Source organism: Geotrypetes seraphini, chromosome 9, assembly GCF_902459505.1.
Source record: "Geotrypetes seraphini chromosome 9, aGeoSer1.1, whole genome shotgun sequence".
NCBI classification, from domain to species: Eukaryota; Metazoa; Chordata; class Amphibia; order Gymnophiona; family Dermophiidae; genus Geotrypetes; species Geotrypetes seraphini.
In genome coordinates, this window is record NC_047092.1 from 112938949 (window position 1) to 112964833 (window position 25885).

The window sequence follows — 25885 nt, forward strand, 5'->3', positions numbered from 1 at the left end:
TCTGACCTCTTTGGGGACAATGGGATAAGAAAACAAATTAAATAAATAATAGACTTAAAAGATAGACTCTTGTGCCTTGACCACATAAGCACCCTTTTTCTAAGATTAGCTGTGAATTTTATGACTGCAGCATCCCCCAGGAAAACAAATACATATTTCTTTGTATTTTGACAATGAAACAGAAAATGCATGCAGATAAAAAAGTTCATATTCTCTATCCAGTCTGCCCATTCATATAAAGACATGGTTGAAACACAGTGCAAAAATTTAGTCTTAAGGCAAATAGAATGGATTTCTTGTGAAAAGATTTGTGTGGTGTGTTCTTCAGGACAGAGAAGTTGCCATTCCCCAGCCATGTTCTCAATTTTCACACTTTTTCTAAATTTTAGACTAATAGCACATTCACTAATAAGTCTCTTCAGCTAAGGTGGACTCCCATTCTTTTCCAGAATCAGAGCTTCCTGGTAAACAAGATCTGTAGCTATTCTCATGCTTCTCCCATCAGCGGGATGCTTTGTACTGTCAGACAAATGTGACACACCCAATCTTTTTAAGTTTCCTTGGGCTTGTCAATTTAAAATCTTGTATAAAAGACTACACTGCCACAAATCTTCCAAATGAAAACATGCAGTTACTTTGAGAGTACTTTTTTTTTTTTTGTCATCTACCCTGTAATAAAAACTGTGGGCTTCATGTGGAATCCTTTTGTAAGCAGTATTATCTTACATTCTGAGTATCATTTCAACATGAGTAGGGTGGTTTATAACATTGCTAATTTTGCTGTTGGCACCATGTTGGGTCAGTGGTCAGCTGAGTTTGCTGGAATTTGATCTAAGTAGTTGACTGATGTTCACTGTGGGTTTTTACCTTGGCATTAGCTCAGAGTTAGAAGACTATTTTTGCAAAGCCATAGAGGAAGTAATCTAGAAGCCTGTACTTTTTCTGCCTTCCTGTCCTTCAGCAAAAAAAAAAAAAAAAAAAAAAAAAAATTATCAGGATACAACCAGTAGAAAGGATAGAAATACACTGGCACTTGCCACAGAAGAATAATGTACTGCAAGTATGTATATTGAGGAGCTTTTACTGCAAGGAAAAAAAGCATAAACAGTGGACAGCTTCTGTGATATATTCTCAGGCCAGATACATATTTCAGAAAGTAAGATTGTACATTGGTAATATGAAACAGTTTTCATTTCAGATGGGACAGACAAGGAATAGACAGAATGAATGGTTGAGTACTTGGCAGCAAAGTTTCACTGCAAAAGTGCAAAATGACAGAATAAGGCAGAATGAGAAGGTCCCTGGTCCCCCTGTGGTTAACATGATGGGTCCAAGCTTATCTTCTCCTGCCCCCCCCCCCCCAATTAGGCACACAGAGGAAGATTCTCAAAAACCAGTATTAAAAAGCGACTGTCTGCTAATGCAGCCGTTCTGATACCGAATCTAAAAATCCAAGACATTCTTTAAAAAATTGCACATGCAAATAAGGTTGGTGGACAGTAGCGAAGATTTCCTAAATTTGCATGCGACCATAGCTGATGGGCACATGCACAGAAAAAAAAAACACGTCAACGCCACTAAAAAAAACTCCAAACCCAAGACAACACTCTTCCGCTGCCCCTGTGTTGTGATGCATCAGGACAGATGCCCACTTTCTCCTGCTGCAGTAAACCTCCGCCGCGACCGGACCCAACCACTCCCCCTTATCTCAACAGATGAGCTGGAGCCGGAGGGACATAGACATCATCTGCTGCTGCTTCGTCATCTTGGGATACACCGGGGAGGGGCTTGAGGCTATCATTGGCCCAGGGTGTTTAAGGCCTCTCCTATTGGAGGGGCCTTAAACAACTAGGGCCAATCAGAGCCTCAAGGCCCTCCCCGGATACATCAGGAAGGGTCCTAAAGCTCTGACTGGCCCGGATGCCCTGATCAAATGTTTACATACCCTTGAATGTATGGACTGATAACTATATGGACCCCTGATGCAGGAATTGTTTGCCGAAACACAGTCAGTGTCAGGTCATTCAATAAAGTGAGGTCATTCAATAACGTGAACTACCCCAATCAACGAAGGCCCCTGGTGTTGTTTTAAGTCCACTGTTTGGTGTGTACTTTGGTTCCCTCTTCACTGCTTTGTATAATATGTAAACCACCGAGTGTAATACAGAAAAGGCAGTACATCAAAACCCTTTCCTAATTCTTCCATCCAGCATCTGCCTCCTTCCTCCCCTCCCAAACATCCCTCCTGTTGCTGCTTGTTTGGGGAAGTAACAGCAAAACAAAATATAGCCATCTCAGGGCCATACTATGCATACCCGTGGCTTCTGGTCCACTCCGGGGTAGAGCTGGTAGCTGCAGGTATGCACAGTGCTGCCCTGCAATGGCTATATTTTGGTTTTCCATTGCTGCTTTTAGTTTGGGAAAGCAGGAGAAGAGATGGAGGGTGGCAAGGGGAGCTAGACAGAGCACAAGCTGCAGGGGGGGGGATGGAGGTGTCAAAACTTCTGCTTGATCTCTTACCAAAAGGTGTAGAGTTTAGAGTGAACAGTAGACATGTGTGGATATTATTTTCAGCCAATATCAAAGTACTGATACCCAAGTAGAGACAGCACAGGACCTCGGAGCCCATGACTCACTCAGCATCTTCAAGTCATGACCCCTTCAACAATGGAGTTTACATCAGCGGACAGGACAAGCAGCTGCAAATATGGGCACAAGCTCCATGACCCTGTGCTACCTTTACTTTCTTGTTGGCAGAAGTGAATGTAAAGAAAAGCACAGTTACTTACCATAACAGGTGTTATCCAGGGACAGCAGGTAGCTATTCTCATTAATGGGTGACATGATCCAAAAGAGCCCCGAAGCGGACGCCTCACAAGCAGTCCTGCTTGAAGAAACTCGAAGCTTCGAGTCACCCGCACCGCGCATGCACGAGTGCCTTCCCATCCAACGCAGGGCGCGTCTCCTCAGTTCAGATAGCTAGCAGAGAAGCCAACCCGGGGAGGTGGGTGGGTCGTGAGAATAGCTGCCTGCTGTCCCTGGATAACACCTGTTACAGTAAGTAACTGTGCTTTATCCCAGGACAAGCAGGCAGGTATTCTCACTAATGGGTGACCTCCAAGCTAACCAAAGTGGGATGGTGGGAGAGTTGGCTACTTAGGAGAATAAATTTTGCAATACTGTTTGGCCAAACTGTCCATCCCGTCTGGAGAAAGTATCCAGACAATAATGAGTAGTGAAGGTATGAACCGAGGACCAAGTAGCAGCTTTACAAATTTCCTCAAAAGGAGTAGATCTGAGGAAAGCCACAGAAGCTGCCATTGCTCTGATCTTATGGGCTGTGACTTTACTGTGAAGGGGAAACCCAGCCTGGGCATAGCAGAAAGAGATACAAGCCGCCATCCAGTTGGAGATGGTACGCTTAGAAATAGGACGTCCCAACTTGTTCGGATCAAAGGAGACAAAAAGTTGAGGAGCAGTTCTGTGTGGTTTGATGCGTTCCAAATAGAAAGCCAAAGCATGTTTACAGTCCAGAGTATGAAGAGCCGATTCTCCAGGATGAGAATGAGGCTTTGGAAAAAACACTGGAAGCACAATAGATTGGTTGAGATGAAACTCCGAGACTACTTTAGGAAGGAATTTCGGATGAGTGCTAAGAACCACCTTGTCATGATGGAACACTGTAAAATGCAAATCCGCAACCAACGCTTGAAGCTCACTGACTCGCCGAGAAGAAGTGAGGCCAATGAGAAACACCACTTTCCAAGTGAGATACTTCAGATGAGCCTTGTCCATTGGTTCAAATGGAGGTTTCATCTGTTGAGTAAGAACAATATTGAGATCCCAAACCACAGGAGGCGGTTTGAGAAGAGGTTTGACATTGAAAAGTCTTTTCATGAATCTGGAAACCACAGGAAGATCAGAGAGAGGTTTCCCTTCAATAGGCTGATGGAAAGCAACAATAGCACTAAGGTGGACTCGGATCGTGGTAGACTTGAGACCAGACTGAGAAAGGTGCAACAGACAGTCCAAAACTGAAGATAAGGAGGAAAGTTGAGGCTCCTTATGATGAGAAAAACACCAAACAGAAAATCTAATCCATTTTTGGTGATAGCATTGTCTAGTAGTAGGCTTCCGTGAAGCTTCCAAAACATCCCTCACAGATTGAGAAAATTGTAGAGGAGCTATGTTGAGAGGAACCAAGCTGTTAAGTGGAGAGACTGCAGGTTGGGATGAAGTAGAGATCCCTGATGTTGCGTAAGCAGAGAGGGAAAAACTGGTAGAAGGTATGGCTCCCTGCTGCTGAGTTGAAGAAGGAGGGAGTACCAAGGTTGTCTGGGCCACCGAGGAGCACCCAGAATCATGATGGCGTGGTCGGACTTCAGCTTGACCAGCGTCTTTTGAATTAGAGGAAACGGAGGAAACGAATATAGAAAGAGATTCGTCCAGTCCAGAAGAAAAGCATCTGCCTTGAGGCGATGAGGAGTGTAGATCCTGGAGCAGAACTGAGGCAGTTTGTAGTTGTGGGAGCCTGCAAAGAGGTCTATCTGAGGCGTTCCCCACTGAAAGAAGATGTGATGAAGGGGCGTGGAATGGAGAGTCCATTCGTGAGGCTGTAGAAGACGACTCAAGTTGTCCGCCAAGGCATTGCCCCCTGAATGTAGACAGCTTTGAGGAAGTGTTGTGGCGAATTGCCCAATCCCAAATTTTCAGAGCTTCCTGACAGAGGGAAGCAGATCCCGTGCCTCCCTGCTTGTGGACATAATACATGGCGACTTGATTGTCCGTGCAAATGAGGAATACACGGTCGCGAAGAAGATGCTGAAAAGCATTGAGAGGATGGAAAATCGCCCTGAGTTCCAGCAAATTGATGTGGCACTGACGATCTGTACTGGTCCAATAACCTTGAGTACAGAGACCATCTAGATGAGCCCCCCAAGCGTAAGTCGAAGAATCTGTCGTGAGAATCTTCTGATGGGAGGGGGGGTGAAAAAGTAAACCTCTGAATAGATTGGAAGAGAGCACCCACCAGCGAAGAGACTGTATCAGAGCAGGAGTGACCTGGATGTGATGAGTCAGAGGGTCGGAAACTTGCATCCATTGAGATGCCAGAGTCCACTGAGGAATTCTGAGGTAAAGTCTGGCAAAAGAAGTCATATGTACTGTGGAAGCCATATGACCCAGAAGACCCATCATGTGTCTCGCCGAGATGGACGGGCGAGAGGAGACTGATTGACAAATATGGAGAAGAGTCTCCAGACGTTGTTGAGGAAGGAATGCTCTGAGTTGGACAATGTCCAGAACAGCTCCGATGAAGGGAAGAGCCTGAGAAGGGTGGAGTTGGGACTTCGAAAAGTTGATTTCGAATCGCAGACTCTGCAGGAACCAGATAGTCCGCTGGGTCGATAGGACGACTCCCTGAGACGTGGAATCCTTGATGAGCCAATCGTCCAGGTAGGGAAACACCTGAAGACCATGGTTCCTGAGTGCTGCGGCCACCACTACCAGGCACTTGGTGAAGACTCTGGGTGACGAGGCCAGGCCGAAGGGGAGTACTCTGTACTGATAATGTAGATTCCCCAACCGAAATCTGAGGTATTGGCGGGAGGCCATATGGATAGGAATGTGAGTGTAGGCCTCCTTGAGATCCAGAGAGCATAACCAATCGTTCTGCTCGAGGGGATAAAGAGACGCCAGGGTCAACATGCAAAATTTTTCTTTGACTAGGATCTTGTTGAGCACCCTGAGATCCAAAATAGGTTGCAGATCGCCCGTCTTTTTCGGAGCAATGAAGTAGCGGGAGTAAAATCCCCTGTTCTACTGTGCCAAAGGAACTGGCTCGATAGCTCGGAGCTGAAGCAAAGCCTGAGCTTCCTGAAGAAGAAGGGCGGTCTGGGCAGAGGAGGAAGGATACTCTCTTGGAGGATGTTCTGGAGGAACTTGTTGGAAATGAAGAAAGTATCCCTCCCTGACGATGGAAAGGACCCAGAGGTCGGTGGTAATAGTCGTCCATCGGTAGTAAAAATGATGGAGACGACCTCCGATAGGGGGAAAAACGGAAAAAGGCAGAACGACTGATGTTATGCTTTCTAGGAGACAGTCAAAAAGGCTGAGGAGCCTTGGGTACAGCAGGTGGCTGAGGCTTCTGCTGCTTCTGAGGATGTTGCCTCTTGACAGGCTGACGAATGGCAGCAGCATGTTTCGGTGGAAAACGCCGTTGGTAAATCAGAGGCAGGCATGAAGGACAAGGAGGAGCTGGCTTTGGCTTAGTACGGAGAATAGACTGAAAAGACTTCTCATGGTCCGAAAGCTTCTTGGTTGCTGCCTCTATGGATTCATCAAAGAGGTCAGTGCCAGCACAAGGGACATTAGCCAGCCGGTCCTGCAGATTCGGGTTCATATTGATGGTGCGGAGCCACGCCAGGCGTCGCATGGCCACCGAGCAAGCAGTAGCCCGAGCAGACAGCTCAAAGGCATCATATGAGGACTGAAGAAGTTGCAGTCGAAGTTGGGACAATGATGCCAGGACTTCCTGGTACTCAAAATGTGCCCGCGAATCCAAGTAGGGCATAAACTTGGGAAGGATGGACAGAAAAAACTCGAAATAGGTAATGAAGTGAAAGTTGTAGTTGAGGACTCTGAAGGTCATCATAGAGTTCTGATAAATGCGACGACCAAATATGTCCATCGTTTTGCCCTCCCTGCCCGGAGGGACAGTGGCATATACTTGAGAAGGGTGAGAACGCTTCAACGAAGATTCCACCAGAAGGGATTGATGGGACAATTGAGCACTGTCGAACCCCTTGTGATGGACAGTCCAGTATCTGGAATCCAATTTCCCCGGAACAGCTGGAATGGAATAGGGAGTTTCCAGACAGTGGACAAAGGTTTGATCCAAGAGCTTATGAAGAGGAAGCTTGAGGGATTCAGCAGGAGGTTGAGGGAGATGCATGGTCTCGAGATACTCCTTGGAAAATTTGGACCCAGTGTCCAGTTGAATGTCCAAATTAGCTGCCATCTGACGTAGAAAAGAAGAAAATAACAGCTGGTCTGCCAAAGCCTGGCCTTGAGAGGGACTCGAGGACGTTGAGGCAGCCTTATCCAATGAAGACGGGGATCTAGACGGAAAAAACGACCTCACCGTGTCCTCAAGATCCACAAGTGGAAGGGTTGCAGTGGACGGTGGAGAATACTGAAGAAAAGGCTGTTTTTGATGGGGCGAAGCATGCCTGGATGAGTGCTTCGAAGAATGTTTCGATCGATGATGCGAGCTGTGCCTCGAACCGTGTCTCAACCTTCAAGGTGAGTGTGTCTCTGCCGAGGCCCCAAGAGAATGGATGGGGCTGGAGGCTGTAGATCGAAGCAGAAGTGGTTGGGAGGAATAACCACGAGGCACTCGCAAAGACCCAGCTCCTTGCATCGAGTGTATCGGTTCCAATGGAGGCATGTGCAAAGACTCTGCTCCTTGCGATGCATGCATCGATACCAGACCAGACACTTGCAGAGACTCTGCTCCCTGTAGAGAGTGTGCGTACGACTGAGGCACAGGAGGCGGCTCGACCTCGCGGGAGACCTCCGCATGCCCAGGCTGGATTTGAGAGAGAAGCTTCGGCCCCATTGTGGTAAAGAGCTGAATGAATTGCTTCTCCAGTAAGGTCTGGAACGAAGCCGGCAAGGATGGATCCGCGTCTCCAACGGGACCACCTGCATGTGCTTCGTGCTCCCTCGAGGCAGTGTGAGAGTGCTTGGACTTAGAAGCCGTGGGCACCTTAAGCACTACCAGGGGAATGGGCTGCTGTGCTATCTGACCTGAAGAGACAGGAGGAAGGCACCGCAGCCGGCGTCGAAGGCAGAGCCGGTACAAACGAGGCAGGTTTGATAAGGTTCGGAGCAGCAGGTGTGGGAGCCTGTAGAGCACCCTTCGATGACGAAAGCTCCATTGAAGACTCCATGCTGTAAAGCTGCTCCAAGATGCAATGAAGCTTGAAAGCACAGGCTGTAAGTGTTGAGCAAGGCCGGCACAATTTCGGTAGATGTTGAGGCCGAAGACACCGAAGACAGCGTCGATGAGGGTCCGTTAGGGAAATCGCGCGCTGGCACTTGGAACACTTTTTAAAACCGGTAGCAGGCAGGGACATAGGCCGAAAAAGTTCCGCCGCAAGATCTAAGCCGCGGGGCTGCGGCCACGTGGCTTGCCCAGTCGAACGGATGGAAATTTTTTTTTTAAAAACAAGAAAAGAACGATGAAAATCAGCGATTAAGAGAAAAATAACCCAAAACCGCGGACTTTAGAAGGCACAAGTGAAAATACTTCACGCAGAGAGTCGAAGATGGACTTCTCGGCTCCGCGGAAAAGTAAGAACTGAGGAGACGTGCCCTGCGTTGGGCAGGAAGGCACTCACGCATGCACGGTGCGGGCGACTCGAAGCTTCGAGTTTCTTCAAGCAGGACTGCTTGTGAGGCATCCACATCGGGGCTCCGTTGGATCACGTCACCCATTAGTGAGAATACCTGCCTGCTTGTCCTGGGATAATGGGCAGTGTGGTTAGTGCTGGACCTAGGGGCAACAGAACAGAGAAAGATGCTGGATAGGGGATACAAAGGAAGGAAAGAAAGGGATTCTAGACCTGAAATGGGAAAGGAGGAGATGCCAGCTCTGCTACAAAAAAAAAAAAAAATAAAAAGCGGGGATGTTAGGCTTCAAAAGGGGGGGGGAAGAGAGAGAGAGAGAGGACATGTTGGACAAGGCACCATATGAGAGAGGTCATAGGGTAGGGCTGCTCTATTCTGCTCCTCGAGATCTATAGGCAGGCCAGGTTTTCAGGATATCCACAATGAATATGCATGAGAGAGATTTGCCTGCACTGCCTTCTTGGTATGCCAATCTCTTTTATGCATTTTCATTGTTGGGGGGGGCTGGAGGGTGGGATGGGAGGGATGAGATATATTAGACATCATATATAAATTAAAATTTTTACTACTTGCAATGGAATGAGATATAAAAAAACAAAAAACCCAATACAAACATCAAATAACAGCACTCATTAATGCCATCATAGATACAACAGTAAAGACTGTGTGGATGTACACCTTGCAAAACAACTCCCCTCAATCTGACGATGCAATGAGCTCCCCAGCTTAGAAATCCGGCATCTGTCATTATGACCATCCAGGAAGAGGCATGCCCTTGGAGAGGGATCAAAGACAAAGCCACCATTCCATGCTGGCTCAAGCCTCCATTGTCCAGGGTAGACACTTCTGTAACGCATCCATCTGTGGAGACCAGTGTGAGAATGTAACATGTGCTGGAGAGGATGCATGTGGGTTCTCATCCAAGGAACCATGCCTATTTTGGCCTCCATGAACCCCAGAATTTAAAGGTAGTCCCACACCGATGAAGCTGACTTGGTTAAGAGACAAGAAATCTGAGAGCACAGCTTAAGTCTACATGCCTCTGGTAGATAGATGTGGCTGGCAGCCATGTCAAACAAGATTCCCAGGTACTCCAGGGCAGTGATTCCCAACCCTGTCCTGGAGGAACACCAGGCCAATCGGGTTTTCAGGCTAGCCCTAATGAATATGCATGAGAGAGATTTGCATATGATGGAAGTGATAGGCATGCAAATTTGCTTCATGCATATTCATTAGGGCTAGCCTGAAAACCCAATTGGCCTGGTGTTCCTCCAGGACAGGGTTGGGAACCACTGCTCCAGGGATCGAGTCAGCATCAAATTGCTTTCGGTAATTTACAATTTAACTCAGATCCTCCAGGACTCGGTTCACTTGATCCACTGTGTACTGACCCTTGGACAAGGGGGTCCTGATCAGCTAGTCACCAGCTAGTCATAGAGGTAGGGATGCACTTGCAGTTCCATCTTGCGCAGGTGAAATCTGAGAAAAACTTTCCGTGGTCTGAGAAAATAGGAATATGTAAACAGACCTCTTGTCATATCTAGAGAGGCTAGGAACTCTCCTGGGGTCACTGCTGTTATAACAGATTGATCCGTTTCCATGCAAAAGTACAGAACCTTGAGCATTGCATTTACATGAGTAAGGTCCAGAATGGGTCTCCAATCGTTGGAGCCTCTTTGGCATGATAAAGTATATGGAGTATATCCCTGAGCCTGAATCATCAGGCGCCACCTTTGTATCTTGTCCACCTTTTCCAGGAGCCCTGTGGGAGAGTCCACAAACCAATCCGTTAGAGGCCGGGAAAATTCCAGCTGCAGCTGGACCGAATAATGTCTAGAACCCAACTTTTGAACAAAATACAAACCCAGGCCTGCAGAAATGCCAAGAGTCTTCCCCCGATAAGAAGAGGGACTTCTTTCAGCCTGGCATCATAGCGATTTCTTGGTGGATGGAGCAGCATGGGAAGTGGAGACCTGGTTATGCCTGGATCTGAAAAACCTCTGCAGGTAGCCCTGGGAGAATCTCTGCGACGTGGAACTGGAATATTGGCAAGCACATTACAGAGATGGGGTCACGAAAAATGAGAGCCACGAGTTCAAGTTCAAGGTCTTTTGGAACATTTTTTGGGCCCAAAATTAACATAAGACACTGTCTCATTTTCACTGGAATCTCTCTTATTGTCCTGGATTTTAGTAAAATTTTCTCCCCCTACTAATTATCTCCAGTTTTTATTATAACACTCTTACAGAACCTTGGCAAGCAAAAAAAAAAAAAAAAAAAATTACTAGCCTATAGCAGATGTCAGTTAGGAAAGCTTGATGAATATCCACAATGATGGGATGGTGACATCTGATGGAGCCCAGGACAACAAGTGTTTCTCCCAGTTTACATAACATAAAATATTACCACCAGCAGAAGTGTACATGTACATGCAGGTTAATCAGATTTTATCATTCTTCTGTCACTTAATTCTGCCAGGTCATCACAATTGTCTTATTTTGTATTACTTTGGTATTCTTAATATCTTATATGATGTCAATCTGAGCAGGCACTTTTGTTTTACAATTTCTGTGTGTCACGCGGTTTAATATATATAATAATAATAACTTTATTCTTGTATACCGCAATACCATAGAAGTTCAATGCGGTTAACAATAGAAGAGACTGTACATTTACAGCGATGATACATATTACAGTGTTGTTACATTTACAGAGATGTTACATAAATAGCAGTAATAAAAAGGCATGTACTAAAGAAGAGACTGTACGTATACAGCGATGTTACATGTTATAGCGGTGGTACATTTACAGTGATGTTAAATGTGAGGCAATGAAAAGGCAGGGCAATTAGATAAAACAGAGATTGAGAAAGAGAGGCCATAGTGGCTTGGGAGGGGGGCGTAGTCAGAGGGAATGGAGGCATGTCGAGGTCAGGAGGGTGCAGGGAAGGAGGGAAGGCAGCGTTAGCGGAATTTGTCAAAGAGGTAGGTTTTTAGTGACTTCCTGAACAGGTGGTAGGGCGGGGAGCTGGAGATGAGGGCGGTAAGGCAATTGTTCCATTTGCCCACTTGGAATGCTAGGGTTCTATCAATGAATCTCTTGTAGAGGCAGCCTTTTAGGGAGGGAAAGGTGAATAGGTGGGCGTTTCGTGTGCGAGAGGGGCCTGCTATTTCGAGGTGCTCAGACAAGTAGATTGGGGAAGATCCTGTAAGAGTTTTGAAACAGAGGCAGGCGAACTTAAAGATGATCCTTGCCTCTACTGGAAGCCAATGGAGTTTGGTGTAGTAGGGGCTAACATGGTCGTATTTTTTGAGATCATAGATGAGGCGGACGGCCGCATTTTGGACTGTTCTAAGACGTTTGATGGTATTTTTATAGGATCCCAGGTAAATAATGTTGCAGTAGTCTAATATGCTTAATACCAGAGATTGAACGAGTAGACGGAAGGCTTGGTGGTCGAAGTAGCGTTTGATGGTGCGCAGTTTCCAGAGGGTACAGAAACATTTTTTCACCTGGGCACTGGTATGGTCATCGAAGGTTAGGGTGCAGTCCAGGATGACTCCAAGGATTTTTATGGTGGGTAAGATAGGGTAATCTAGCCCATTCAATCTGAGGGAAGTGTTTGTTAATTTGTGGTTGGGACTCGCTAGGAAGATTTTGGTTTTTTCAGAGTTCAATTTTAATTTGAGTTTTGAGGTCCACAGTTCTAACTTGGTGAGGATAGATGCCATGAGTTTTTCCGTTTCTAGAGTGAGTGAGGTAATGGGGACAATGATGGTGATGTCATCTGCATATATGAACGATTTTAGGTTAGAGTTTGCTAGGCTTTGTGCCAGAGGGGTCAAGTAAATATTGAATAGGGAGGGGGATAGGGGAGAGCCTTGTGGGACTCCACAAGGGTTACGCCAGTGGTGGGAGAAGGCTCCATTACTGTGGATCTGGTAGGTACGGTTTGTTAGGAAGCCTGTGAACCAATCTATTACCTGTCCGGAGATGCCGATGGAGTCAAGGCAGTTGAGCATAATGTCGTGGTCGACCAGGTCGAAGGCACTACTCAGGTCGAATTGAAGTATCAGGGCGCTTTTACCCAGTGAGAACAGGTGGAGGAGGTAATTTGTCAGGGCAGCTAGGACGGTTTCGGTGCTATGATTTGGGCGGAAACCGGACTGGGAGTCATGAAGAATATTGAACTTGTCGAGGTAATTCGTAAGGTTGTTGTTGACAAGACCTTCCATGAGTTTTTGGAAGAGTGGTATGTTGGCGATGGGTCTGTAGTTGGTGTTGTAGAATATCAACACACAAAAAACATAAATCCAATAATTACCCTAAGGCAACCCAGTATTGGGTAAAACATGACCACATCAAGTAATTTTTTGGCAGATATCCTCCAATTCTTTAAATTAATTTTTGATTTACTTTGTTTGATCTTGACTTTTTTTTTTTTTAATTCTTTATTCGTTTTCAAATTAAACAACAAGTGCACAAAAGAATATATTACAACAAATTATTCCAGAATAGCACTTTGATATCTGCCATATAAACATCTAGTAAAATCAATAACCCCCCCTACCACACACCCTTCATCATATTTTCAGTAAAAATATACACATATTATATATCATAGTATAACATAATATGTAACATTATTTCTAACTCCCTCCCCTCTTTAGTGTGTGATCTTGACTACCTGAAGATACTGGATACCTCTGCTGCTGTTGACATAATGCTGGGAAGATATAATAATGAGTTGGTTTTCTACTGCAGAAGTGCATTGTCCATCAAGTTAATCAACTGGGGAGAAAAAAAAATAAAATACACCACACAAATTCAAGGTCTTTTGGCCAGTAAAATTCTTACCTCCAAGTCCAGCATCTCTGTGGTGTCATCCAGCAGCTTAACCCTCAGTTTCACATCTCGTGTTTGATTTTTGGCAGGTACTGATGAGATATGCATAGAGAGGTTCTGGCCCATTTCTAAAGTACTGATTCCAGCATTTTTCTGGTCTCCCAACCGAGAACCCGGTGTCTGCAGCACTCTATATGTTCCCTCAATCTCCCCCATCATTTACCTACAAGAAAATGGCAGCGAGAAAACCCACATAAGCTACTTATGAAAACAATCACAGATCAATATACTTCTAAGCAGAACTAAGCAAAAAATAAACCGAGCAACAAGGAAAAGCTGCTTCTTTCAATCTAAAGAAGCTACTCGGAACAGAAAAAAGGTGCTTCAAATTTGACTACTTCCTCTGAACTTCAAACAAAATGTTACAAGAGCTACAGTGTTATGTGAAGGCAGGTAGACAAAATTTATTATTGACATACAAAAGGAAAAATTATGTTCTTACCTGTTAATTTTCTTTCCCTTAGACGCAACAGATGAATCCAGAGACCAATGGGATAGCTCACATCTACCAGCAGGCGGAGATAGAGAAACTGATTTAACAGGTGGTCCTATTGGCTGGCACTCCTCCTGTTTATCCAGTATAGCTCCTTGACCAAGCATCCGTAACCATCAATAGGCATAACATGTAAAAAACTTCTTTCCCATAACAAATCTCAAAAGGCAATAATACAGAAAACAATCTGCCATAATAACAAACTGCAAAAGTTGCAAAAGAAAAAACTGAGAGACAATATCCAGAAAGGGTGGGGCTCTGGATTCATCTGCTGCGTCTAAGGGAAAGAAAATTAACAGGTAAGAACATAATTTTTCCTTCCCTAGCAACAGCAGCAGATGAATCCAGAGACCAATGGGATGTAGCAAAGCAATCCTCAATCTGGGTGGGAAGCAAACACCGCCTCCGCAACAACCGAAGCACAAAACGCCCCTACCGCATGCGCCCCCACATCCAAGCAGAAATGCGGAGAGAAAGCACTCTCGGAAGACCAATTAGCCGCGAGACAAATCTCCTCCAAGGAAAAAACCTCTGGGCCGAGCCCAAGAAGTAGCCATCGCTCTGGCGGAATGGTCATGAAGTTCTTTCGCCAACTGCTTCCCTGCCAGCAAGCAAGCATAAAGAATGTCCTCCTGGACCCATTGAGCGATGGAGGCTTCAGACGCCGCCATACGTTTGAGGCGTCCCTTGAAGAATACAAAAAGGAGATATAAACAACTAAAAGTCGTTAGAAACCGAGCTCGCGGAGAACACTACGTACGTATCATAAAATGCAGTGAATAAAAGCATTGCTCCCAATTTCTCCTCCCAGGAAGAAGGAAGGAAAAGCGAGCATGACATAAAAGAAAAGATGACACCCCCCTAGAAAGAAATAGTGGTACCATCCGAACTGATACCCCATATTTTGGAAATCAGAAATAGGAATCCCCGTTAAACAAGGCCTGCAACATAGAAAACTGCAGAGCTGAAGCCATGGCCACAAGAAACCCCATGTTCAACGGCACAGCCCTTTAGAGTCCCAAAAGACAAGGATGAAATGAAGCCTTCGGTAAACTGAGAAGAAGTACGCGAAGATTGTACTCCAAACCGGGCTTTTTAAGAAGTGCATGAATATACCGCACTCTGTTTAGGAACTGAACTACATGAAGCTAAGAAGTAAGCGAAGAGCATATACCTAGCCCTTGTAACAAGCCAAGAATGGCACTAGAAGCTGAAGGGAATTGAACACTAAGCCCTCGGCAATACACTTGTGCCAAAAAGGAACTCTGGAGTGGTTCAAACGTTAAGAAACACCCAAGAAAGGAAAAACCTCCAAAAGGAAGCAGAAGCCACAGGAGAAGACGTCGTAGCACCTGGATAAGAGAAGAAACAACCTGCTTCGCATAACCCTTACACGTCAGCCAAGATTTTTCAAAAAACTAGGTTGTAATACTAAAGTAGTACAAATATCCATGTTGATCGGACCCTAGGCGAGCAAAGCCGGAGATACCAGGAAATTTCTTAGTCCGGCTGTCAAAAGACTCATCAAATCCGCATAGTAAGGATGGCGCCGTCAATCCAGAGATTCTACAAATACTGTGCCCGGAAAGCGAGCTCGAGATGGCAAATCCAAGCCATCATAAGCCAGCGGAAAACACCGAAAAAGAAAAGGCGGAGGCGAGAAAGGAGCCATGCAGCTACCCCCTCTAACTCCCACTCCCTGGGCCCGCCGAAGAAGCTAGGAAGCTTAGAATTGAGAGACGAGGCCATGAGGTCTAGGTCAAGGAGATCTCACGTCCATAAAAAGAGCTAAAACGCCTGAGCCACAAATCTCAATATCCAGGATGCAGAAGATTACACTATTACTAACATGCACACTTTCCAAAGCGTACACAGCGCTGTACACTGCAACATACAAGAAATGGGCCATGCTCAGATTCCACGGAGAGAAAGTCTATCCAAACTCTTATCCTGATCCATAAAAGGATCTGCCAACAGAAGACGAAGATGAGAGTCCACCCATTGAAGCAGACCCACTTCACCTGCCAACTGAGTACAACACCTACTGCCCAAGCTGTAGAGAAGTTTCCAAGTTTCCAAGTTTATTAGTTTTTAATATCCCGACCATCAAGCAAATGTCTGGCCGGTTAACAATATACCCCCATCCTAATACTGACCAAAAGGATCCTCAGCGGCAATCCGGAAGAATGATCTGAAGCTCCAGAAAGATAGCCTGACCCTGCTCAAGAGTAGAAGAATGAACAAGTACTGAGTCGCCTCTGAAGACCAGACTCCTGGAGCTGAGGATGGAAGCCACCGAGCCCCCCAACCCGACAGCCCGGGATGGTCGGTGGTCATGAGCTAGTCCAGCAAAGACCGAGGCATGCCTTGAAAAGAGAAATCGCGCTGAGCCACCAAATCATACAGAGCGATGCATGAGGAGCATACCAAATAATTGGAGCCCTGAGATACCGGGAACCACCGGAACAAAAGCGACTGCTATAGTGTAAGAAGGGGAAAGCAAGCCGAAGTTCCCAGTGGAGTCAGCAATATGGATCCCAGAAACTATACAGAATCCCATACTCTTGGTCATGGTAAGCGAAGAAGAATACCAATATGAGACCGAGACCCCACGCCCAAGTCTCCGGAAAGAAACACATGTCTCTCCTATATGAATAAAAACATCACCCCGATATACCTATCAATAGTACAGGAGAAAAGAGCGCTGTGCAAATTCGAAGATGCACGTGTAAAGAACTGAGGAAAAGATACCACCCTTTTCGTGTCAGTCAAATGGCCCGACTGGAAGTCGTCCGAATCAAGCAGGCAGACAAGAAGAAATTAGATGAATCGCCTGGTAGCGCCAAAACGGTACCACCGCCCACATCATCTAAAACGTTCGTGAAGCCTTGGGTAGGCGAAATGGCATGTGCCAAAACCGAAAGCGCTGCTCCAAGAGAGGCAGGCAAACCAAGTGCCGATTCGGAGTACATAGGGAAAATGTAAATATACTCCCAGGTTGTCTGCAGAAATGTGTAACCCTGAGAAACTAATTCAGCAGAATGGGATCCAGCCTGCCCAATATCCCCGTCTCGGGCACCATGCAGTAAGTGGAACAACGTCCCTTAGTTCCCGAAGAACTACAAGAACTGTCCTGAGGACCAGTAACACTGAAAAGGGAAACACAAAACATAGAGACTCCAAGAACGAACTGGAAACCTGAGGAGGATGCAAAGATGCAAGCATCCTGAAAAATCTTCACAGCCCCCTGACCTGACATTATAGCGTCTTCTCCCTCTTGAGAAAGCTTGAAGAGTCATTGGAAGAAGTCAAGATCCCCTCAGAATGAAGTGCAGAAGGTCAGGGAATGGCAGGATGAGACTGTAGGATCTGCAAGAAGATTCTCCTAGGAAAAATCAAGTTTCACAATGTAAAGAGGAATATACTGGAACCATGAAAACAGTACTAACCCCATGCAACATGAGCGAAATACGTATGTCCTTTAAAGTGAATACGTACTAGACTCAATCAAGATGCTGCATCTACCGCCCCGTGGAAAACAACAGCATCCTTACAGGTATCAGACAAAGCTCACATTGCTAATGAGAGCTTCAGGGATGAGGCTAACAGCCACATAGCGCGTGATCCTCCGCAGATTTGATAGAATAGGTAACTGGCTTCTGGTTAAAAGGAGCTGTACAGCCCTTCCTGTCTGGTCGGGGGGCCCGTCTAGCATGTGCCATGAGAAAATGGTGACAGGAGAAAACAGCGTGATAAGCATGGAAATCTGAAGTCCAGGCCCCCTCAGAAATAGAGAAAGAGTCCTGGCCGCAGGAAGATGCGCAGTGTCAATATGCCCATAGAGACAGCCCGAACTTGGAAACTGTTTGTACTACCTTTAGGCATATATATCCTGTGCCACTACTAGACACATGCAGCTCAGCACAGAGGCCCAAATAAGGACAGTTACCAACAGACAAAGGCTCAATCTACAGGGACCCCAAGAGAGACAATGAGATACCTGTGTGAAATACAGGGCACTATCTTACTGCTGATCTCACCGTGCCGTGAGTTGCCATATGTCACCCCAGTCCGGAGACAAACCGAGACTGGGTGACCTAGCACAGGTCAGAGTCTCTCTGGTAAACCCCTTGAGTGCTAACCCCAGAGTCCGATTAAACAAGCAGCTTCCTTCAAGGGAGTACAGCAGGAACACAGACACAGACATATAAATCTGCCCAAGCTTGTCCCAAAGCTGGTGAAACACATACAACTTGTCTGAACCGGAAAGGAGAGAAGCCCCGGCATACCCTGACCAAAGTCAGCTGGAAACAAACTACCGGAACGCTGCAGCTCTCCCACCATCGCCGGAGACACAAGCGCACGCCTGATTCTCGCTGACACGTGGTCGCTGCATCAACGCTCATAGAAACATAGTCAGATTCGAGCCCCGCAAAATTTACCCTGCCGCAGCTTGCATAGAAAGAAAATCAGACTCGGGGAATAACCAGAAGAACGGCCCACAGCGCCAGAAAAAACATGTCCCATCTCATGCGCGCTCTATAAACCGGCACCTGCACAATCAGCTGCACATGGCCATGACAAACACCGATGAAAGAGAGCCTCAGAATAAACAGGACCACTGCTGCACTGAAACCCAACAAGGAGAACAAGTGCGAGCACCGCTACTGCCGCACTGTAACCAACAAGGAAACCAAGTGCGTACATAGGAGGAAGGGGAAATACATGGAAGGACAAGAAGCTATATTGCACTGATGGGCTACATATTACTACAGCAGGAAAAAGAAACCTTGCAGAGAAATTTAGACAATATTTTCTAGGCATTTAAACTAGAAGGTGGGGGTGGTGTATGTACGAAGGACAATTATAGAAACCACCCCCGGCAAAAGAAAAGATGTGATAGTAGTAAAGGCTGCAACATAAGCAATATCAGCAACTCATTTCTTAGTATTGCAACGGAAAGTGAAACGACACAAAAATCCATACGAAAAAGGAGATTATCGCTGAAAAATAGCTGGAAAGCGATGACCACAAATGCTCGCAGTCTAAGCAACAAAGTTCATGATCTGCAAGCCCTGATGTTAGAGGCAGATCTAGATATTGTTGCTATCACAGAGACATGGTTCAGTGAATCACATGGATGGGATGCAAACATACCGGGATATAATCTTTTTAGGAAGGACAGAGATGGTCATAAAGGTGGAGGAGTAGCTCTCTATGTAAAGATCAATATCCAAGCGACCGAAATGCAAGGGACCTGGGGAGAGGAAGAAGCGATATGGATTGCTCTGAAAAGAGAAGATGGAACTTCTATCTACATGGGTGTAGTCTACAGACCTCTGACTCAATCGCAGCAAATTGATAAGGATCTGATTGAGGATATCCAAAAGTTTGGAAGGAAAGAGGAGGTTCTGCTGTTGGGAGATTTCAACCTGCCGGATGCGGACTGGAATGTTCCGTCTACGAAATCGGAAAGAAGTAGGGAGATTGTGGATGCCTTTCAAGAGGCTCTGCTCAGACAAATGGTGACGGAACCCACAAGGGAAAAAGCGATATTGGATCTGGTCCTCACAAATGGAGAGAGTATCTCTAATGTTCGAGTGGGTGCTCACCTGGGTAGTAGCGATCATAAAACGGTTTGGTTTGATATAACGGCTAAAGTGGAGAGCGGCCGCACGATACTTAAAGTCCTAGATTTCAAACGTACGGACTTTAATGCAATGGGAAAGTACCTGAAGAAAGAGCTGTTAGGATGGGAGGACATAAGAGAAGTGGAAAGACAGTGGTCTAAGCTGAAAGGAGCGATAAAAATGGCTACGGACCTTTATGTGAAGAAAATCAATTAAAACAAGAGAAAAAGGAAGCCGATATGGTTCTCCAACCTAGTGGCTGAGAAAATAAAGGCGAAAGAGTTGGCGTTCATGAAATATAAAAAAACCCAAGAAGAGGAGAGCAGAAAGGACTACAGGGTGAAACTGAAAGAAGCCAAGAGAGAGATACATTTGGCGAAGGCACAGGCGGAAGAACAAATGGCTAAAAATGTAAAAAAGGGAGATAAAAATTTTTTCAGATATATTAGTGAAAGGCGGAAGATAAAAAATGGAATTGCTAGGCTAAAAGATGCTGGGAACAAATATGTGGAGAGTGATGAGGAGAAAGCAAATGTGCTAAACAAATACTTCTGTTCTGTGTTCACAGAAGAAAATCCTGGAGAAGGACCAAGATTGTCTGGCAAAGTTACACGAGAAGAGATCCGGTGAGAGAGTCCTCGGCGCAAGGTGGGGGCGTTTCGGAGAGCCCTTCCACCTCCTTTGAGGCGGTCAGCTTCTCTCCGGAGGAACGAGACACGCCGGCACAGCCACTCCCTCAACTGTGTTTGCAGGGTGAGGAGAGTGAAGAGAGCGTGGCGGTAACTTCCGGGAGCTGTGAGGAGGAGGAAAATGAAGAACTGGCAGCCCGGAGAAGGTCTACAGCATTTCCAACGCAGGAGGTCTTGGGGAAAATGGAGGAACGGCAAGAATCACCATTACCTTTAAATTTTCAAACAGGTACTGAGCAGCTTAAAGATTTGGATATTAAATGTTTCCTAGTTCCTCTAGAAAAGCCTTCAGTGGTGGATTTAAACTCAATTTGGGAGGCAATCTCAACATTACAGATTTCCCTGGGAAATCAATTGCAAACTCTGTCTACTCATTCTGCAGGGATACTTTCTGAGACTTTAAAATTGCAAAAAAAAGTGGGCAAATTGGAAGAAAAATCATTAGAACATGAAAGAAAATTGGAAGTTATGGTGAACATTGAGAAAAAATCACTTGAGCAGGAAAAAAAGTTGGAAATATTGGGAGCACAAAATCAGCTCCTCATGAGGGATAATGATAATATCAATTTTAAGATGGAGGTTCTTGAAAATGTAGTACGGAGACAAAATTTGAGACTGATTAATTTTCCAAAGTTAAAATCCACTACAGCTCTGGATATGTTTAAACGGTATCTTTCGGAGATTCTAAAAGTCCCACAGAGTTCTTTTCCACCAATTTCAAAAATATATTATATTCCCTTGGGAAAGAAGAAGACTCCGGAGGACAAGCGAGAACCAGTAATAGATGTATTGGACTTAACAAACCTATTAGAGAAGTCAAAATCAGAGGAATTAATGGTTGCCACACTTTTTGTACAACTAGCATTAGATTCAGATAGAGAATGGCTTTTGAAGTTGTTTTTTAAACATAAAGATGTTTTGTTTTTGAATCAAAAAATAAGAATGTATCCAGATGTTTCTAGGATAACTCAAAAAAAAAGGAAACAGTTTTTGCTCTTGAGACCACAGGTGTTAAAAATTGGAGCTACATTTATTTTGAGATACCCCTGTAAATGCTTAGTTAATTATAGGGGAGCTAAATATATCTTTTTTGAATCTGCACAGTTATCGAGGTTTATAGTAGATAAGGAGGTAATCTTTGCAAGTACCCCTATTTGTAACCAAGAAAATGTTCCAAGTTAGTAAATTGGGTCCACTTCAGTCAGCCTAAATTTCTTATAATTTGTTGGATTAACTAATTAATCTCCGATTTGTGATACTTCTCCCTCATTATTGTGGACTAATTAACAGTAGAAAGAATGTTAAATTTTCCTTATATTTTCCTATGTTATGTACTGTAAGGTGGATACTGTTTTATTCATTATGATTCTGTTATCATATAATTTAAACTCAATAAAGATAAAGTACAAAAAAAAAGTTACATGAGAAAATGGAGTAGATTCTGCGCCGTTCACGGAGGAGGGTGTTTATGAGCAACTTGAAAAACTGAAGGTGGACAAAGCGATGGGACCAGACGGGATCCATCCCAGGATACTAAGGGAGCTCAGAGAGGTTCTGGCGAGTCCTATTAAAGACTTGTTCAACAAATCTCTGGAGACAGGAGTGATTCCTGGGGATTGGAGGAGAGCGGATGTGGTCCCTATTCATAAAAGTGGTCACAGGGATGAAGCAGGAAACTACAGGCCGGTGAGCCTCACTTCAGTTGTTGGAAAAATAATGGAAGTGTTGCTGAAAGAAAGGATAGTGTACTTCCTTGAATCTAATGGGTTACAGGATCTGAGGCAACATGGCTTTATAAAAGGTAAATCGTGCCAAATGAACCTGATTGAATTTTTTGATTGGGTGACCAAAGAGCTGGATCGAGGACATATGCTTGATGTAATTTACTTGGATTTCAGCAAAGCCTTTGATACAGTTCCTCATAGGAGGCTGTTGAACAAACTTGAAGGGCTGAAGTTAGGACCCAAAGTGGTGAACTGGGTCAGAAACTGGCTGTCGGACAGATGCCAGAGGGTGGTGGTTAATGGAAGTCGCTCGAAGGAAGGAAAGGTGACTAGTGGAGTCCCACAGGGTTCGGTGCTGGGGCCAATCCTGTTCAATATGTATGTGAGTGACATTGCTGAAGGGTTAGAAGGAAAAGTGTGCCTTTTTGCAGATGATACCAAGATTTGTAACAGAGTAGACACCGAAGAGGGAGTGGAAAATATGAAAAAGGATCTGCAAAATTTAGAGGAATGGTCTAACGCCTGGCAACTAAAATTCAATGCAAAGAAATGCAGAGTAATGCATTTGGGGATTAATAATAGGAAGGAACCGTATATGCTGGGAGGAGAGAAGCTGATATGCACGGACGGGGAGAGGGACCTTGGGGTGATAGTGTCCGAAGATCTAAAGGCGAAAAAACAGTGTGACAAGGCAGTGGCTGCTGCCAGAAGGATGCTGGGCTGTATAAAGAGAGGCGTAGTCAGTAGAAGAAAGAAGGTGTTGATGCCCCTGTACAGGTCATTGGTGAGGCCCCACTTGGAATACTGTGTTCAGTTTTGGAGACCGTATCTGGTGAAAGACGTAGGAAGACTGGAGGCAGTCCAGAGGAGGGCGACGAAAATGATAGGAGGCTTGCGCCAAAAGATGTATGAGGAGAGACTGGAAGCCCTGAATATGTATACCCTAGAGCAGCGATGGCGAACCTGTGGCACGCGAAGGCCTTGCAGCTGGCACTCAGGAAGGTCCGCAATAGAGAGCTGCACGGGTCGCGGGGATACCGTGGGGACGCCTCCGAGGGGTCGCGGGGTTCCTGCGGGGCTGGATGTACTAAGTCGCGCGGCTTTTCTCCCTACCTGCTCTGCTTGCAGCACAGAGCTGAACAGAAGTCTTCCCGACGTCAGCGCTGACGTCGGAGGGGAGGGAGGGCTTAAACAAAGCCCTCCCTCACTCCGACGTCAGCTCTGACGTCGGGAAGACTTCCGTTCGGCTCTGTGCTGCAGGCAGGGTAGGTAAGGAGGAGTAGCCTCGCGGCTCGAGTGGCTACCAAGGGAGGGGGGCGGTCCGCCCCGCCCCGTGTGCAGCACAGCCGGCCAGGTCCCCTTACTTTTGTGGCGCTTCCGCGACCGACAGACCAACAACAGCCCCGGTCTGACAAACCTCCCTGCCCTTAACCGCGAATCTAAATTACCTTCTTACAGCAGCTGTAAGAAGGAAATTTAGATTCGCGGTTAAGGGCAGGGAGGTTTGTCAGACCGGGGCTGTTGTTGGTCTGTCAGTCGCGGAAGCGCCACAAAAGTAAGGGGACCTGACCGGCTGTGCTGCACCCGGGGTGGGAGAGAAGGAGGGGGGGAGAAGGACGCTGAAAGCACTGGGGAAGACAAAGGGGTGAAGAAGGACGCTGAAAGGCCATGGGGAAGACGGGGTGGGGGGGGGGAAGGACACTGAAAGCATTTGTGGAAGACAGAAGGGGGAGAAGGACGCTGACAGGACATGGGGAAGACGGGGGGGGAGAAGGACCCTCCCTATTGTTCTTTCCTTTTTTTAACAATACCCTATTATTGTAACTTTTTTCCCCTCTCTCCCTAAACTCATGTATGTATCATTTGTATCTTGTATTTTTGAATTATCTTGTAAGTTTCTTATATTAAAATTGTAACATGTACATCGCCTAGAATTTATAATAGGCGATTCATCAAAAACTGAATAAACTTGAAACTTGAAAGCACATGGGGAAGACAAAGGGGTGGAGAAGGACGCTGAAAGGACATGGGGAAGATGGGGGGTGGGGTTGAGAAGGACGCTGAAAGGCCATGGGGAAGACGGGGGGGGGTGGAGAAGGATGCTGAAAGGCCATGGGGAAGACAGAGGGGGGAGAAGGACGCTGACAGGACATGGGGAAGATGGGGGGAGAAGGACGCTGAAAGGAAATGGGGAAGAGAGAGTGGGGAGAAGACGCTGGCAGGGAAGAAGACAGAGATGCCAGACTATGGGGGGAGCGGAGGGAAGAAGATGGCTGCCAGACCAATTTGGAAGGGGGGAGAAAGGGAGAGGCACAGTAACAGAGCAAATGGAAGACGCAAAAGGAAGAGAGACAGTGGATGGAAGGAACTGAATGAGAACATGAGGAAAGCAGAAACCAGGCAACAAAGGTAGGAAAAGAATTCTATTTCTTTTTTTCTTTTTTTTTTGCTTCAGGATAAAGTAGTATATTAGTTGTGTTGATAAAAATTTATAAACAAAAGAGGCTCTGGTAGAAACCCGTTTACAAAGTGTGTATTCTTCCCAATTAATATTTCCAAATTAATAAAGTCTTTTTGCTTATTTGTAATTGGGTTTCTACCAGAGCCTTTAATTCAGTAGCATAATTAAATGAAATAACTATTTCTGAAGTTTATAGGGACGGGCGGGGACAGAGGGGATTCCTCACGGGGACGGGCGGGGACGGAGGACATTCCTCGCGGGGACGGGTGGGGACGGAGGGATTCCTCACGGGGACGGGTGGGGACGGGTGAGACTTTGGCGGGGACGTGTGGGATTTCTGTCCCCGCGCAACTCTCTAGTCCGCAATTAAGATATGCGGCGCGGCGGGAGGTGAGTGTGCCGGTGTCTGCTTTGCAGCTCACCTGGCAACAGGGCTGGACTGGTCATTGGGAGGACTGGGCATTGTCCCGGTGGGCCGCGGCCCATCCTCCTGTGCTGGCTGCAGTCCTGTGAGTGGATGTTTAGCTTGCCTGTCTTCCCCTTAGTATCCTATGAGCCAGGCATTGTGTGAGGGGGAAGTGGGGGGAGGAAGAGACGCTTCACACTGAGTCTGTCACAGGAACTCAGTGAGGCTGTAGTGTGACTCCGCATGTGATATCTGTAATCAGGAACAGTTCCTAGTACTCCCATGCTAGAGAGGTGAGGATATGGGGGGAAGTTAATGTGTCTAATAATGTGCTCCTCTGTAAAAACATCTGTATCTTCCATGGGGGACATGCTAAATTTGAGGAAATAAAAAAGCTGCTTATGATGATTGCATAGAGAAGTTCAGTAAGCTGAGAGGAGGGCTGGGCTCTCTGTGAACAACCAACACACTAATCCTCTGCGCTGTACCTTATGGAAAACTCAATATAGCAAAAAACAGTAAAGTGTTTATGTGGCCCTTCACAGTGCTTTTGTAAACATCATAATAAAATAACAAAGGCTCCAATAATGAAAAATAAAAGTCCTTTTCCCATACACTCAGGTTGCACAAGTCCGGTTTTCACCCGGACAGTATATTTTTTGACCAAAACGGATGTCTACAATTAGTAAAATTCCCCAATCACATATTTTTTTATGGGGACGGATTTGTATACAGCACTTCATTAGATTTTTTTTATTATACAAATTTTATCTTTTTGTAGACTTGAAGTCTTGAACAAAGAAAATGAGTACAGCAAAAAAAGCAAAAACAGATAGTGGAAGACCATTCCAAGAGACCTGGACAGAGTACATATGGAGTGATTGAACGCAGTGGGAAAGCATTGTGTATTATGTGTAATGAAAGTGTTGTGTCTCACACTTCAAGTGTCAAACGTCACTTTGAGACCAACCATAACAGTGTTGCTGAACTTGGTTTAGCTCAAAGAAAAGAGTTCCTTGTAGGAAAATTAAAGAAATATCATTCCCAGTCTCTTAGTTTTAGCAACTATCTTTCAAAAACTAATCATCTTACAGTTGCCAGCTTTCAAATTTCACTGTGCATGGCAAAACATGGTAAGCCCCTCTCTGATGGAGATTTTATCAAA

The 25885-nt window shown here is 45.7% G+C and overlaps 1 protein-coding gene across 1 annotated transcript in view; it reads right to left on the minus strand.

The window, feature by feature from the left end:
- Positions 1-25885, minus strand: part of FARP2 (FERM, ARH/RhoGEF and pleckstrin domain protein 2) — an 818436-nt gene that overhangs the window by 750338 nt on the left and 42213 nt on the right. The window contains exon 2 of the mRNA XM_033957823.1: positions 13270-13480. Within this exon, the coding sequence (XP_033813714.1) occupies positions 13270-13476 (207 nt within the window). The 5' untranslated portion in view covers positions 13477-13480. The remainder of the gene's footprint in view (positions 1-13269; positions 13481-25885) is intronic.